Below are 18,031 nucleotides of genomic sequence, written 5' to 3' on the forward strand. Positions count from 1 at the left end.
TTCTTTAAAGCTAGAAAAATGTTTTTTTAAAAACAGTATCTATAGACAAATTTCACCTTAAATGATAAGAAAAAGTAAATGCAGGGCGGCGCCTGTGGCTCGAAGGGGTAGAGTGCCGGCCCCGTACGCCGGAGGCGGCGGGTTCAGACCCAGCCCCGGCCAAAAACTGCAGGGAAAAGAAAAAAAAGTAAATGCATAACTTTTTGTAGCAAGCAAGTATGTTTTAAGACAGAGACTTGCAATATAGATTTCTTGGCTTTAAAAATTTCTGTTGCTTTGAAGAACCAGCATCACTATTAAAATCTGTACACTGTTGTCACATGCTGAGTACATATGAAATACCTTACAGATTGGGCTTATTTCTAGACATCGGGGACACGGTAAGGCCCTTGATCTCAAGAAGCTCACAGCCCAGTGGGAACACTCATCTTAAAGAAGCCAGGAGTCACAGGGATGTGTGAAAGTGCCACTAAAACACGCCCACAGTGCCACGGCACACAGGTCCTGCCAGGAGTCACAGGGATGTGTGAAAGTGCCACTAAAACACGCCCACAGTGCCACGGCACACAGGTCCTGCCAGGAGTCACAGGGATGTGTGAAAGTGCCACTAAAACACGCCCACAGTGCCACGGCACACAGGTCCTGCCAGGAGTCACAGGGATGTGTGAAAGTGCCACTAAAACACGCCCACAGTGCCACGGCACACAGGTCCTGTCAGGAGTCACAGTGATGTGTGAAAGTGCCACTAAAACACGCCCACAGTGCCACGGCACACAGGTCCTGTCAGGAGTCACAGTGATGTGTGAAAGTGCCACTAAAACACGCCCACAGTGCCACGGCACACAGGTCCTGCTCCCAGACACTCAAGATGAGGAAGAACCTGACGGGGTGCCCACTTGGAAAGGAAGGGCTAGCGGTTTATCTGGAGCCTGGCAGATACCGTAAACTTGCTAGATCCAAAATTAAAACACAGGAATGCAGGGCAGGGTCCCTGAGAGCCCTGAGCAGAGCTAAGGATCGGACCGCCCATTTGTTTGCATCTTCAGCACTGTCAGCCCTGTCTGGTACAGACCTGGTAGTAAATGTTTTGTTAATAAATGAGTAATTAACAAATGATTTTCCGGCATAAGAACTGACATGGGCAAAACAAGGAAAACACGTACACGTATTTTGGTATAAGGGTCGTTTCACAATGAGGCTTGAAGGGGGCAGATGACAAGTGACCAGGGACCTTCTGACTCCTGCAGAGGAGCAGTGAGCAGACCCTGCGGGGACTTTGCCTTTCCAGCCACTCTGAGGGCGCCATGGAGGACGGGTTGAAATGAGTGAGATGAGACAAAGAAGGTCCTTACAAGCTGAAATAATCCAGATGCAGACTGACTTGGGCAGGACCGTGGAGGTGAACGGAGGAAGCTTAATCAGTGGACGTTCAAGAGGTAGCATTGCCACACCTCCTAACTGACCCTTTATGCAGGGAGGGGTAGGTAAGTGGTGCAGCCATCTGTGTGAGAAAGGGATGAAGAACAGGCCAGTTTAGGGAGTGATGAGGTCAGCAAGTTTCAGGTGCCCGTGGGGATCTTAGCCGGAGATGTCCCCTGGGCAGTTGGAGACACAGGCCGACACTCACAGACATGGCCTTGTCTGGAGACGGGGGTCTGGGGATCATCAGTGTGTAAACAGTTGGCTCTACGTAAGGCTGGACAAGTTGTGTTGTCCTCAGGGACATAAAACATTCAAAAATCCAAAAAGTGAAAGTCTTTGACTGTGGTTTTATTTTGTGGTTTCTAGTGATATTTCTATATGAACTCTGCATTAAAATATATGGATTTTATTAGCATGTCCAACAATTTTAGCATAGATTTACTGAGCTGAGACTCCTAATTCCACGGAGGATAGACTTGGAATAGCTGCAAAGTTGCTGGCCAGGCCTGGTCAGCCACTTACTTCTCGCCTTTTACTTGCCAAAATAAAGAGCTGTCTGCCAAGGCAAAGCTGCGTTTTGAAAGGTTGCGATGTATGTAATAGCTTTTGCGTTATTTATTATAAAAGATACATATTAAGTACCAATCACTTTCTTTCATCCTTTTAAACAGTCAGTTCTTAAATTGATTCTTGCTGTGCCACTAATAACCCTTATAATAACTAAGTCAGCGTAATCCTGTGTCCACAGTTACACGGCTGTGTTTATCCCTCAGCCCCAGGACTTTTATACCCTCTGAGCACCAATAATACTCTTTTTAGTAATTTTATTAACTTATAATTGTTTGTAAAGTATAAAAATATCATAAAGTTTTAAATGAATGTTTTTCTTGGTGAAACTCCACTTTTGAAAGATATAAAACCAAAGACAAAAGCTGTCATGTAGTCATTAGAGTAGATCGTTCTTCCTCATCATGTTTTGTGTTTTCTTTTCCAACATCATAGCTACAGCATTTTTAATCATTTATCTATAACTGCAGCATTTTTTTTTTTTTTTGAGACAGAGTCTTAAGCTGTTGCCCTGGGTAGAGTGCCGTGGCATCACAGCTCACAGCAACCTCCAACTCCTGGGCTTAAGTGATTCTCCTGCCTCAGCTTCCTGAGTAGCTGGGACTACAGGCATCCGCCACAACGCCTGGCTGTTTTTTTGTTGTAGTTGTCATTGTTTAGCCGGCCCAGGCCAGGTTCAAACCTGCCACCCTCGATGTATGTGGCTGGAGCCGTAACCACTGTGGTACGGGCGCCGAGCCAGCTGCAGCATTTTTTAATCATTTATCTCATATCCATATGTGCAGTCGAAGGAGTGATATGCTATAAAATATGAATATTTAAAATAATTTATCAATATTAGTAAGGTTGATGGACAATACTCAAATATGTTTAGCATTTCATAGTGGGAAACATTTGCTATATGAATTTTCCAACTAATATTAATACATTTTAATATAAACAAATCAATACATAGTTAAAAAAAATCTTTGAAAATAAAAATTAGAGTGAGAAAAAAGTAGTGAAGAGGGGAATTACCAGCATATTTAGTATTTGCGTTTGGCAATGACAACTTGGAACATTTTCAAGAAGCCACAAAACAAACCAATCCGGATTTAATCTTTTCCTCAAATAAATACATTTTGGTTTTCACCAGTGAACCAAATCAATAAGACAGAGTATTCAAAACAAAAAGTGATACATTAACTGATAGCACGAAAGGTAGACATCATCTAATCCAGAATGAGACCACAGATTGGTTTGAATTTTGTTTTGATTTTGGTTTATTTAAGTAATTTTACTTCACTGTGTTCTTTATTTGTAGTTACATGTTTAGTTCTTGTAGAAAGAGTGAATAAAGACACACCTTGTCTTAGACGGGTAGTTTTGGCAGTAGTTATTTCTTTCCTGAGAGTGCAGTCTCTGCGTCCAGGGCGGGACACTCCAGGTGATACCAGGAGCATTTCCCTTCCCTCTGCTGCTCTGTCAGTGTTTCAGGCAGTTGCTGCCCCTGCCCTGATGGGCAGTTAATGCATTTCAAACACTGTGCTTTAAAAAGAAAAATTTAACTCCAAAGAGACTTTGTAGTGTGGTGAGAAATATCTGGCCTGGTCATTTTCTCCCTCTTTTCCATTTCATGTAGAGTCTGATCAATGCATATGAAGGTCTTAAAAAGAATAGAAGCCAGAGATTATGTGAACATTGATTTTTAACATAAAAATTAAATTTGATAGCGTCTGCCACCTACTTTCTTAAATTGCAACCACACTGTGCCCCTTGTTAAACTTTCATCACATGATTCATCGTCTGTTAACCTGTCCTGAGATGAGGAAGGGCAGCTCTAACTCCAGTGAGCGCCGTCCCCCACTGCAGCTGCACCGTGAAGTGCCGCTGACCACAGGACAAGGAAGCCTCATCTGGAGGAGGCCTCATCTGCAGACCCCTCTGAAACACCGGTGGCAGTGGCGGGACTGGAGGGCCAAGCCGCCATTGACTGGAGACAGGCACTTGCGGGAGAGTCCGAGTGCAGGTGAGGAAGGGCTGCACACTCATCACTGGCACCTACAGCTGACCCGTCTGTGCCCATCCCGGGTTGTGGAGTGATGACCCCAAGTCCTGGCGGTCTCTGCCACCTTTTTGTTTCCTAACTGCTCTTAACATATATGCTTTAGTGAGACAATGCGGTTATATTTTCTACCCTACACAAACAATCAGCACAAAATAAGGGGGTGGGAAGATCGATACCATAGTCACAGACATGGTATCACAAAGAAATTCCCAGTTATCCATAGATTTTTGGGAAAAAAAAAAAAAAGCCATTAGTCTAGAAAACAGAAGTCCAAAGATACAGGCAGTTGCCTCGATATTACTTGACTTTGAGAAGGTCGTCACCTTCCAATAGTTTATTTACTCTAAACCAGATCATCAAATCAACTTTGAAAAAGGTGGAGAAAATACTTGAGAGGCTTTTAGTTTGTGTCTTTTGATTCTTCCGTTTTTGTCAAGTAAAGCCCCTCAGTGATGCTTGTTTTACTATTTCTGATTCCTGGCTTCCTTCCAGCGTCCCCCCAGCTTTTGTCACAGCAAGGGGTCAGCCCTGGCCATGAGCCTGTCCTGAGAATTTGTGTTTCTTTCTAGTGGGAATACCTCTGGCCCAGTTCCAGCTGTAGTGGCCAGGAGCTGGCCGTGGGATGCTGTGATGAATGAAGTAAGGTGTTTGGATTACACCTCCGTCTTTTCATACAACATTTATGTCTTTATGACTTGACTTGCTTCTCATCCTAGGCTATTCAGGAGGCTTAAATTACATTAAATATTTTTTATATCTCAGGTTGTCAGCCAAAGAAAAGCATTAGGAATCTGTGACTGCCAATTTATATTATTTTGCAGCTTTCCTTCTTTAGAATCACCATTTCATACTTTTTGAAAATATATCATAACCTTTAAAAGTGTATCTGGGAGGGATATGATAGATTATTTAGCACAGAGATTCTTAAGACTGACTAATCATTTCTAATCACCTGGGAAGCTTTTAAATAAATACCAGGACCTCACCCTAGAATTGAATTAGCTTTGGAAGCTCAGGAATTTGTTTTCCTCAGAGGGCTCTGGTGCTCAGTGTTGGAAGCACAAACCTGGTTCATGCTCATAGAAGAGCTGTCATTGCCCATCTAAACCCTTTCATAGATGGAGAGACAGGTCATCACAGGACTTGCCCGGAGTCGCGCAGTGAGGGAGGAGCCTGGGACTGGCCATCTCGAGCCAGGTGTTGTGGCGGGCGCCTGTGGTCCCAGCTACTCGGGAGGCTGAGGCAAGAGAATCGCCTAAGCCCAGGAGTTGGAGGTTGCTGTGAGCTGTGACATACCGAGGGTGACAAAGAGAAACTCTGTCTCAAAAAAAAAAAAAAAAAAAGAAAGAAAAGAAGGATTCCCTTTCTCCCACTGTCAGGTCATTCAGCGAGCTTTAAATCCACTTTGCACTGTGGATTTGCAGGCCCGTCCCGTGTGAGCAGCCTCTCCTATGATGTGCTGTAGGCCCACGTGGTCCCAGCTTGAATTTGGTCATTTCAGCTTACCTCTTGGTTTGGTAATCTAATGGAGAGGAATATACTTCCATTTTTACAGAGATCATATGAAAATTTATTTATTTACTTACTTATTTATTTTACACTAGAAGCTGTTGGGATGTTTTTCCAGCCATTTGTCAGTAGTTGAATGGCCAAGTGGGGGTCGTTTGCTGGAACTGGGAGCACCTGCCCATCTGCTCTCAGCAGGCTCCACGGGACCTGCTGCTTCTTCATTTCAAACTGCTGTTTTGCCGTGCACTGTGGGGAATCTTATTGTTTGTGGAGCCCAAGTATTTTTTCAAAGTAAGAAATTTCCTAGTCTGTTAATAATCCTGAAAGTATTATCATGATCGTTTTAGTAGCTTTCAACTTTCTGTTTCAAAGTAAACCACAAAATAACGATTAGTTATATAATATTTTACTGCCATTAAAAAATAAGACACAGTACTGGAATGCCTCCATAGAACGCTGACAGTGAGGTCCTTTACCGCACCCGGAATTAGTACCTCCTCTGTGGCATTTAAGAGACAACAGAAGTATCTGAGAGCTCAGAGTAGAGCAACCTTGTTAATCATAGAAGGAAAGAAGGGCCCCCAAGAACCAGGATGGGAGAGGACGCTGGGATTCAGTGTGTTTGGAGTGTACAAAAGGCTCTTCCAGGGCAGTTGCACAAAGTGGACCTTCATGGTTTGATCCTGGCTTACAGGGCTTACTACGGCAAAATCTCTTCCCAAGTCTTTCTGTGCTGTTTTCTGAAATCCACCATGAAGATGTGTGATAAGTTAAACAAGACTCGATGCTTCTCTCTTGTTAGGTAATAATGTAGAGGCAGGTGGACCCGGGACTTGGGATGTGCCCTCCATGGACCTCTGGGTACAGAGGAGCTTTTCAGTATCACCGTCTCCCAGCCGGCTGAGGGTGGGGGACCGGGACAGTGCGCCTCGTTCCTTTATAGGGACACAGCCTGGCAGCTGCACATGTCACATCCACCGTATCTTGTTGGCCAACACGTGGCCGTGTGCTACATACACCATGTGAGGAGGCTGAGAATGCAGTGTCCACCTGCAGAGCCATGGGAGATGGTATTATTAGAAAGAAAAGAATTTAGGTAAATAAATAGTTAAAGATTAGGAAAGAATGGATATTGATGGGCAATTAGAATTCTCTATCATAGTATGAAAAGTATTTCAGTATTTGGTCATAAAAGTAATACGACATATTCAGGTAATTTAATAAATGTACCAGATTATATTTGCAAAACACGTTGACATTCTGCCAGGTGGAAAGCTAAAAGGACCTGTAGGCAAAGCCTGTAATTGACTTAGTCTTCTCTACAAATACAGATTTTCTCAGCAAACCTCAAGATTATTCTATCGTATTTCGTTGCGATGACTCTATGTAGTTTAGAACAGGCGAATAATTATCCCAAGATCTTTTTCTCTCTGTTGGAGAAACTAGCATGCATTAGACACGTCCCATTGTCGGTAAAAACATCTCAAAAAGAAAATCTCTAAACTTCTGAAGTCGGCTCCACACTGGGCTTCCGGGAGCAGCTCTCTCTGTACAGGACCCCATCGCAGGGACCTCCTGCCTCTGCTCCTGCTGCTGGCTGGAGAATCCATGTTTCAGCCGCAAAAAGGAAAGCTGTCGGCCACAGTAGCTGCGCACACTGTGAGGCGGAGGTCACACCACCTCCGGTGGGGCACAGTCACTGCAGACTGCATATCCAGCCGAGAAAAACCAAATGCTACCTGGGCCTCCAGGACACCCACGTGGCCTGGGCTCTGGACGGCCACCTCACCTCTTAAATGCTGGGAAGGTGATGATGTGTTTAACTGGGAAACTGCAGCTGGGAAAGAGTCTGGGAATATAGTGCAGCCTCAGGTACAAGCAAACTCACATTGGAAGCCCTTGGAGTTCTGTGGTCTCTGCCTGGATGTTAGCCTGGGTCTTGCCGTTACATCTGACTGCGCATGCGCGTTGCTGGGAGAAACAGGCCAACGCCGTGTCACACTGGTGCCAAATACTCGAAGCCAAAGCTGTTATCTCCCAGGAAATGCCTCCCTACCCACCACTTTATTTTGTCTTTCTCCTGCAAGTTTCACTGTGTAAGAATCAAAACAGCCATAAACCTGAACTTGTACTACTTCCAGAAATAGTTTGGAGATAATTGATAGAGTTAAAAAATCATAACCGTCAAACATTTCCAAACTCTTACTCCTGTCCGTGACCAGAATCGCTCTTTCCTTTCTAACAGTGCAGAGTTACTTTTGCCAAGTAATGAAGGCAGGGACCAGGGTGCTGGGGCAGCCCAGGGATTCAGACGTGTTCTTTCCATTAAATCTTTTCAGGGAGACAAACCTCTTGCTCCCACAGCAAGGAAGGGGCAACATTAAGGGGAGAAAAAAGGTGGAATGTCTGATCAAAATTGGAGTCACTCCTGGGTCAGGCGGCTGGCTGTGCTGCTGACGACCACAGGATCTCAGTGACATGCAGCAGTTAGAACTGCACACCGACCTGGGGCCAGATGGGTGACTCAGCCACAGGTCAGAGCCGTGTCCACTTCTCAAGCCTCTCGTCTTCCTCGGTCCAGCTGGCCAGACTCGTCTAAGGTGAGCGGTGCAGGACGGGTGGTGGGCAGGAGCACCAGCATCTTGTCAGCCTGCCTCAGTGCTGGACACTCCCTCTTCTGCCCACACTCCTACTGACCACTGTCACTGGCACCCTTCCTGTTTGTGTCTGAGTCAACGGCAGGAGACCCCTGGCCCGTGGGATCCTTCTGTGTGGCATGACCTGGTCCCGGGGCTCACGTGAGGTCCACTTCAGAGTTTAGAAGGTTATTTTATTGGACTCATGTTCAAGTCCAAAGACATGGGAGAGGAAAGTATGCTCTGCCTTGGTGGAAGAAACTACAGAGTCAGATGACGAGAGAATTGACGGGAAAGGGAGGATGAGGAATTGGGGCCAAGTCGGTCTGTCAGCTGCAGACTGATGAGGAGTATTCTTTAGCACTTCTCAGACCCCTGTTTTCTTCTTTGGGACTGATAGATTATCATTCGGCTCAGCCACTTTTTATATGGAGGGATGACGCTCACACTCTGATGAGGTGTCTCACTTGTTGCCCTCGGTAGAGTGCCTTCATGTCACAGCTCACAGCAACCTCAAACTCTTGGGCTTAAATGATTGTCTTGCCTCAGCCTCCCAAGTAGCTGGGACTACAGGAGCCACCACAAAGCAGCTATTTTTTTGTTCAAGTTGTCTTGGTTGTTTAGCTGGCCCGGCCGGGTTTGAGCCTGCTAGTCTGGGTGTATGTGGCCAGCGCCCTACCCACTGAGCTACGGGCACTGCGTATTAAAAGGAAGTTTTAAAAAGTCTTGCCTCGTAAACATAAAAGAAGTGTTGTGTATAAAGTATTCAGTGTTGATGCAGTTTAGGCTTACATCAGCTGTTGGTTCTTCTGGACCTTGGACTAGCTCTAAAAAGGCAATGATAGAAGATGAGATTTGTTATGTAATTTGATGCTTCATGAAAGAAAATGAATATGATTCTTTTAATATAAAGAATTATTTCATATACCTTTTATTCATTTATTTATTTATTTTTATTTAGTTATTTTTTTGAGACAGAGTCTTACTTTGTCACCCTTGGTAGAGTGCTGTGGCGTCACAGCTCACAGCAACCTCAAACTCTTGGGCTTAAGCAATTTTCTTGCCTCAGCCTCCCAAGTAGCTGGGACTACAGGTGCCCGCCACAACTCCCAGCTATTTTTTTTGGCTGTGTTTGTCATTGCTGTTTGGCAGGCCTGGGCTGGGCTCCATCTCCGGTGTATGTGGCTGGCACCCTAGCCGCTTGTGCTACAGGCGCCGAGCCATATCTTTTATTTTAAAATAAACGTGAGCAAGAATACAGATAAGGTTTTCAACTTAACATCCCTGGAGCCAAATTGGAAGTGTCAAGTTTGATTCTGGATGACTTGAGCGAGGTCTTTCCCACAACACCTCAGATGCCCTGTGCTTTGTTGTACAGAGAGAAAGGGCGAGATAACTTTTCCAGCTCAAAAATGGCCAATGGTGAGAGAGTGAGAGCCATTCAATCTAATGTCATCATGGAAAACAGTGGTACAAAAATAGCACTTTATAGCAGACTAGAAGAAAATATACCAAAATTATAAATGTTGCAATTATGATTTTTTTTTGTCTTCTTCATAATAATTTTAATTACAATAACAACTAGCATGAGCTCTTTCTGTGAACCAGTCCTGAGCACTTTACTTGTATTACATTTCATTTAGCCTAGTGGTCCCCAAGAACTGGATTTGTGGAAAAGAGTTCTCCACAGACAGGGCATGGGGCCGGGCAGGATGGGGCCCGAGCAGGGTGGGGCGAGGCATGGGGCAGGGTGGGGGCGGGGTGGGTGAGGGTGGGGCGGGGCGAGTGGTGGGAGCAGCTGTAAACACAGATGAAGCTGGTTTGCTCATCACCCCCCTCTTACCTCCTGCTGTGAGCTGAGTTCCCAAGTGCCCTGAACAGCTGTGTTTCCATGGATGGGTTTGGAGGGCTGAGGGCCTGAGGGTTGCATGGTGGACAAGTGGTCTCTGCAGCCTGCCCCTACCAGGCCGTGTGCTGGGACTGGTCAGTGGCCTAGAAGCTGGGGACTGGAGCTTTAACCCATAAGCAACCTGATAAGGTGAAAAGTCTCGTTCTCCTCCCTCACAGATGTGGAGACAGGCACAGAGAGGTTCATGTTTCATATATAATTTTCTGTAATTCAATGTTTTGCTTAAAAAAAAAAGAACAGAAATAAAATAACCTTTTGAAGCAAGAAAATTGTACCATTGTCAGGCTTACCAATTTGCAGACGCTCTGACATACTACTCGTAAAGCTTTTCCTCCTGGGCAGAGCAGCGCTGTGTTGGGAAGGCTGAGAGCTGTATGACCACCTGGAGCCACATAAAAGTAGGCAGTGATGTATTGTGGAGTCAAATCGCAAACATTTGTAGCTAGAATATTATCTGACGCAGTACTCAGAAAGTGTAACAAACAGTGCTGTGAACGTGGCTGCAAGTCCCCTTCTTCCTCTGCGGTGTATGAGCCGGGGCACTGTAGCTGGTGTCGCGCTGTGCGGCCAACAGGGTGGGCTTGTCACTGACCTTCTGCACCACTGTTAACGCTGGTTTCCCACAAATATCTGTTGAGTTATAGTTTTTAGTATTAATTAGTTAAATGAAGTAAAGACTTTGTTTTGCTCCCTGTTCCATGGGCATTGCCTAGAAAATTGACACATAAATATTTGTAAGAAGAAAGAAGGAAGGAATCTCTGGCAATTGGACAGGAAGAGTAAGGGAAGCTGTCAGAGACAGCACCCGAAAGTGCCGTGAATACTGGTGATTCATATGACATGTGACCCCGTGTGACTCTCTGGGACCCGTGCGTGGTCGGCAGCTGTGTAACTTCTCCTTATTTGTCCCCTTAGCAACGTGCTTCCCTGACACCAGAGAAGGAGGTGTTTGCCCACAAACACAAGGAAATGAAGAACTTGGAAGCCATCGTTCAAGAAATAAAACCAACTGCGCTCATAGGTAAACTTCTCCCTCCCGGTTTCTCTACCCATCCCCCATTTGACCTGGTTGGTTTTCTTACTACTGATCTTTGGAGCATAATCTAGCTTTTCTGAAACTCAGACCCTTGGAATTCACACAACACACTACTCCAGCAGTGGCCCCAGGAGAGACCTCGCCTTGTTAAGTCCAGTCCTGGCTCTGACTGTCACTGGTCCTGCTGAAGTGTCTGGCCCTCTGGAGACTCCTCCAGCTGGCTGACACCTGGCGTAGTCGGCACTTTGCCGGACCTCGTCACTCCAGACAGACAGAGGTTCTCAGATGGGAGAGATTTGCTCCCCAGGGCCACTGGGGCAATAATTGCTAGGAGAGGAAGGTCAGGGAGGAGGGAGAGAGCACTGCCCTCCAGTGGGCAGAGGCCGGGTGCCACTGAGCATCACCGCGCAGGGAGTGACCAGTGCAGGTGTCAGCGGTGCTGCGGTGAGAGACACTGACCTTGCTGGACCTTCTGGAAGATGGAGCCGCCTCTCATGGTTTACAGCACTCACCACGTCCTCACACACTGCAGGTGCTAAGATGTGTAATGTGGTCAAGTTTAAAGCAGTAAACTCAGAGGAATTCATGAAACTCGGCCCTTATTTTGTACATATATAACATCTGTTTTTACCGTGTATCATCCTCCATTCCTGGAACTGTGAAACAAATGACCATATTGAGAATAATGATGGCTGTAATGGAACAACTGTGAACTCCACACCAGGAACTTCATTAGGCTTCTAGTATGATTTTTTTTACAGAATATGTCCTATCAGTAATCTTGGCTGTTTTTCATTTCCTTTGTGCTAATTGCTTTATTCATCTATTAACAATTTTGCAATTGAATCAGATGATTCCTTTAAGTGTGAGCATTGCTTTTTAAGGCCAGATGTGGTGACTCTTGCCTGTAATCCCAGCAATTTGGGAGGCTGAGGCAGGAGGATCACTTGAGGCCAGGAGTTTGAGACTAGACTGGACAACACAGCAAGACCCTATTCCTAAAAAAAAAAAAAAGTAAGAAAAGAATTACCTAGGTATGGTAGCAGGCACCTGTAGTCCCAGCTACTTGGGAGGCTGAGGCAGGAGGATCACCCGAGCCCAAGAGTTTGAGGTTGCTGTGAGCTACAGTAGTGCCAGTGTGCTCCTGCCTGAGTGACAGGACAAGACCCTGTCTCTAAAAAAAACAAAAAACACACATGATTCCATAATTGCTTTGTAGCTTGACAGACTGAAATACACTCACAGAATTCCTTATCGAGAGAACATATATATTGCACACATTTTAATTTCCTGTTACAAATACTTGTAATCAGAATTCCAGCTGATTAGCTACTAACTCTTACTATATTATGAATCAAATTTTATCTCTCTTTTTTTTTTTTTGTAGAGACAGAGTCTCACTTTATGGCCCTCGGTAGAGTGCCGTGGCCTCACACGGCTCACAGCAACCTCCAACTCCTGGGCTTAAGCAATTCTGTTGCCTCAGCCTCCCGAGTAGCTGGGACTACAGGCGCCCGCCACAACGCCCGACTATTTTTTGGTTGCAGTTCAGCCGGGGCCGGGTTTGAACCCGCCGCCCTCGGTATATGGGGCCGGCGCCTTACCGACTGAGCCACAGGCACTGCCCCAAATTTTATCTTTAAATGTTTTTATAGACACTTACAGATTTATGACTCTAAAAATTATTGGTATTAACAAACTTAATTCTTTTTGTCACTATAATTTAATTATAAATGTTCTACACAGTATTTTTTCAGGGTCTCTTAGAAAATCACCTGGCATGTCTGTTCATTTTGGAGGGGAGCTTCTTGGGTGAATTAACCCGCGATGTCCCTGATCACCGGTTTCTGATTTCCTCGTTAGGTGTGGCTGCCATTGGTGGTGCCTTCTCAGAGCAGATTCTCAAGGACATGGCTGCCTTCAATGAACGGCCGATTATTTTCGCTTTGAGTAACCCAACTAGCAAAGCAGAATGTTCTGCAGAGCAGTGCTACAAAGTAACTAAGGTAAATCAAAAGCATAACTAAAATCTTAGTAGTCAAATTCTGATGTATTACAGGGAGGCCTAGGATTTCTGAATCGCTTATGATTAAAATTTTAAAAATTATACAGCCGGGTGGCACCTGTGGCTCAGTGAGTAGGGTGCCAGCCCCATATACCAAGGGTGGTGGGTTCAAACCCGGCTTCGGCCAAACTGCAACAAAATAATAGCCGGGCATTGTGGCAGGCGCCTATAGTCCCGGCTACTCGGGAGGCTATGGCAAGAGAATCACCTAAGCCCAAGAGCTAGAGGTTGCTGTGAGCTGTGTGATAAAGTGAGACTCTGTCTCTAAAAAAAAATTATACAGCCAAGATTGTAAGAAAAGTGTACAAATCAGAGAAATAAGAACTTTTTTCCTTTTCTAAAATGTTGTATAAATCTTCTTCTTGAATAAAATAAACTTTGTAATGTTGCAGTGATAATTTTCCTCAGGTGGTTTGGAATTATCTAAGATTTGAACAAAAAGTTAAGTAGAAATGAAAGAGCTTGGTTCTAGATGGTTATTGAACTTTGAGCTGGCTGTTCCCAAACGTTGACATGTACAGGATAAAATCACTGCCTTATTTTTGCTTTGCTCAATCCTGGGTTTGGGTTTTGATACCTTGGTGCAGCACCCAGCTGGGGTGGGGCCCTCAGTGATTTATTATGTACACGCTTGCTCTAACCTGTATTAGCAAGAGCCTTTTCCCATCAAAGACTTGAAAATATCATTAGGACAAAATAGAGGTTGAGTTACATCTATCTAAAACTTTTATTTTGAAAATAAATTCAAAATGAATGGAACAAGTAAACACCACACACAGGCATCACTGCACGGCTGGGGCTTGACGGCTCTGCCTGGAGGCTGCTTGTCAGAGGTAAGGCTTTCTCGGCAAGGAGCCTCCACGTTACTGATCTCTCGTTTAGGATGCCTTCAATGTCTTTACAGTTTTTTAATTGTTATCTCATCTCTGCATTGGGGAATTTGCCTAATGTTATTTGGTAGTCTTTTTAAGCAAATGTTTGACATGGCACTTTGCACTTGGTACACACGCGATGAACATGTCCCCAGTCCATTGTTCTGTCTCAGTACAACGTCAGTTGGCCTCAAGGATTTAGAGACTCATCTGCAACAAACATAAACAAAATTAGCCAAATGTATGTAGTTGCGTCTCAGAATTTGCATATGTCTGATTTAAATGGCCTCAGCTTTTTCTCACGGCCGAGCCTAATGTCCTGCGTTGTGACACGTGAAACGCTGAGAGTCTGAGGCTGAAAATTTAAACACTACTTTGGTGAAATGATTACAGAAAAAGGAAAGGTCTGCCTGTTGCTGGCTATGAGTTTCTGCTGCTGCAGGAAAAGTCAGACAATTCAGTTTGCGAACTCATCCTAGAAAAAGTGCTATGCACCTCCCTGCTGGGTATTGCTAGTCACCTTTGAAGACACCCCTTAGGAAGCTCTGCTTCGAGGCACTTTTTCTGGGATGAGTTCATGATCTTAACCATCAGGCTGTATATGATGGCTGCTCTGATGGCCATTCCAGAAAAAGAGTTCCAAAATTGCTTTGAAGAACGGGCTAGGTGCTGGTGTTGGTGCTGAGCATCCTAAGGGCATAAATAAAACTTGTTCCAGTTTTTACTTTGTAAACATGTTGATCCCTAAACCCAGAAAATGTATATCCCTAAAGTGCCATTATTTTAAATGCTTTAATATTAACATGTCATTTTCATTCTCGTAAGTCTGAAATTGGACTCCTGCGTAGAAAAAGCTGATGAGCCTGTGGGTGGGAGTAACACAGATGACACAGTGATGGTCTGAGGGATCCTGGACTTTGCACACTGTCCTTGGAGTAAAGAGGAAGGCAAAGAACCATCCAGAACTTCCTGACCAACGTCATGAATCTTGCAGACTCAGTAGGAAGTTAATGAAAACACAGGCTTCTTTCAAGATTCATTATTTAGCCTGGGGAGTACTTTGTTATGTTTGCCTTACAATATTTTCCTTTTTAAAGTTGGTTGTGTGTGTCTGTGTTGTAGGGACATGCAATTTTTGCCAGCGGCAGCCCGTTTGACCCCGTCACTCTCCCGGATGGACGGACCCTGTATCCCGGCCAGGGCAATAATTCCTACGTGTTCCCTGGAGTTGCTCTCGGAGTTGTGGCTTGTGGACTGAGACACATCACGGACAAGATTTTTCTCACTACTGCTGAGGTATCGTGTGGAGTCCTCTCTGTGCTCAGCCGGGGCTGTCTGATGTCTTATCTGTCTAGCTTCTCAGCTCTCTCTCCTGGCACACGTGAACCCATAGTTAAACTTCCATGGCCCACTTAAATTAGGTTGATCAAAAAAAGAGAATATACTTACTGTGCTTTGAACTTCTTTCGAAAATAGTTTAATTGATGATCTTTAAAATTTTTCGTGGACACCTAAGAGCCTCTCACTAGTGTGCCAGGGCACGGGGGTTGAAAATCACTCGCTAGATGAAGTCTGGAGAAGAGAAAATCTCTCCCAACAGGGAGTAAGGGTGGGTAGCGGGAATACACCAGGTTGCTGGTGAAACGCTCTTCTCCAGCAGGCGTTAGAAAAACTGTGTCTTGATTTCTTAAAAGGAGCCTTTTTATATCTTCCCACTTCTGATCAGGTGAGAGTAATGAGAAAATTAAAAATGCTGTTTCCAAATTATGATTAAGTGGTGACTATTTCCCTATTGAGAACTTCCCTGAATAATGGCATTTTGAAGTAAGGTCTGATATGGTAGAGTGGGAGTGTCTGTCACTCAGCATTCAGTAGAGAAAACAGAAACCACGCTAGGATTTAAGCAGAAATTAAAGTAGGGGATTAGGTGTTTATAAAATCCTTAAAAGGACAGGAGAAGTAGGCTTTAGTCTGGACCTTCAGGAAAGATTCTCGGAAGTCACAGAGCGGGCCTGCTGGGGACTCTCACGCTGCTGTGAACCCTGAAAGCTGCGAGATTTTACCCTCTTTGTGAGCTGCCACATTAGCTGCAACTTCTAGAAACTGGCAGAAGACGCGAGACTCTTAGGTCAGAGACAAGGCCTCACTACTCTGGCAGACACGCCGTGAGCACCTGCCCGTCAGCTCCTCCCCTCTCCCACCTCGGCAGGACAAGGCAGGGATTGGACGTCCATCTGTAAGATCAGAGCTTTACGCAGGGACTGGGCGTCCGTCTGTAACATTGGAGTGCTCATTGCTTTATGCAGGTTTTCAGATTCCAACAGGATGTGATTCATGAATGAAAAACTTGTGTGGATTTCTTTCCTTAAAATTAAACCATCATACACATTACAGCTGAACCAAATAGAATTTGACTAATGCTCAAATATTTTCATCCTGCAAACATGCTTTTTTTCCACCTTGAAGAATAATCCCTAGACTATAGACAAAGATTCTCCTGTTACTGATGTGGCCTAAAGGTGTGTGGTCCGCGGTCAGCATCTGGGTCCTTCTGGGGGAGCAGGTGCCGGGACGCTGTGACATCCTGCTCAGTCCTTTTCACTGCAGTGACAACAGGACAGCTGATAGCTCAGGTTTTCCTTAACTCAAAAAATACTATGAAACAAGTGAGTGTCTGATTATTAGGAGAGCGTTTTAAAGGTGCTTTTCCATTAAGGAAAATGTAAGCATTGTGTTTTTTTTTTTGTAGAGACAGAGTCTCACTGTACTGCCCTCGGGTAGCGTGCCGTGGCGTCACACGGCTCACAGCAACCTCCAACTCTTGGGCTTACATGGTTCTCTTGCCTCAGCCTCCTTAGCAGCTGGGACCAGAGGCGCCCGCCACAACGCCCGGCTATTTTTTTGTTGCAGTTTGGCCGGGGCTGGGTTTGAACCTGCCACCCTCGGCATATGGGGCCGGCGCCCTACTGACTGAGCCACAGGCGCCGCCTGTAAGCATTGTTTTTTATTTTTATTATTATTTTTTTTTTGTATTTTTGGCCGGGGATGGGCTTGAACCCGCCACCTCCGACTGAGCCACAGGCGCCGCCTGTAAGCATTGTTTTTTAAACAGGTGTGTCAGGGTACAGGCTGCTCAGAGTAGCCAGTGGCTTATGGGTTTTTTTCTAAATAACTCTAGCACCCTCTGGTGACAGATTCCACTAAAAATATTTTCTATTTAATATCCAAGAAAAGTAATGATCACTGCAAAAAAAGATTTTGAAGAAATAAAATGAAATGCGGTGTTGTCAACAGGTGTCACCCTCAGGTGGCCAGTGGGCTCTCCTGCCCGCCGGTGGCTTTTCTGCTGCCTTTCTCGTGGGTGTTGGTGTGGTGCTCCTGTCCTTCACACGTCTCAGCCGCGTCCCAGCACTGTCGTCTTTTTTGTGCCCTTGCCATGGCCCTTTTAACTGAGAGTTTTTCTTCTAGCATGAATGTTTTGTTCCTTCTCTCTCTGATGCTTCCACAAATCACACCCATCCATTTCTTTCTTTCTTTTTTTTTATTTAAATCATGGCTGCATACATTAACATCCATTTCTTTCTATTATCTTTGTGCTAATAATGGCCAAAGCTGTATCTCTTGATTCTCATCTTTTACCAAATCTCCATTTACCTGCTGGAGAATGCCCCAGAAATGCCCTGCCTGTGTCCCCAGAAATGCCCTGCCTGTGTCCTTAAACACAACCTGCTTCACACCACGCTTGAGCCTGTGTTCACATTCAACATTCATGTTTGTGCTTCTGTTCGTGCAACACCCCTTTCCAAGCCTGCACCAAAGGTCCGAAGCCCGGCGCCCTTCTGCTCTGCCTCCGTGCCACAGCCTCAGGCGCACCGTTCAGACGGACCCTGCCGCGGCTGGGTCCCCTCCTGCCAGCTAATCGGCCATTTGGCTGCTTGCTTGGGAGAAGGTTCTGCTCATTGCCCAGC

At 45.2% G+C, this 18,031-nt stretch overlaps 1 protein-coding gene across 1 annotated transcript in view; it reads left to right on the top strand.

The window, feature by feature from the left end:
• The window catches only part of ME1 (malic enzyme 1), a 163,884-nt gene that overhangs the window by 132,763 nt on the left and 13,090 nt on the right, over positions 1 to 18,031 (top strand). The window contains exons 10-12 of the mRNA XM_053602368.1: positions 11,006 to 11,111; positions 12,990 to 13,132; positions 15,186 to 15,359. Coding sequence (XP_053458343.1) covers positions 11,006 to 11,111; positions 12,990 to 13,132; positions 15,186 to 15,359 — 423 coding nt within the window. The remainder of the gene's footprint in view (positions 1 to 11,005; positions 11,112 to 12,989; positions 13,133 to 15,185; positions 15,360 to 18,031) is intronic.

Source organism: Nycticebus coucang, chromosome 9, assembly GCF_027406575.1.
Source record: "Nycticebus coucang isolate mNycCou1 chromosome 9, mNycCou1.pri, whole genome shotgun sequence".
In the NCBI taxonomy this organism is placed as follows: Eukaryota; Metazoa; Chordata; class Mammalia; order Primates; family Lorisidae; genus Nycticebus; species Nycticebus coucang.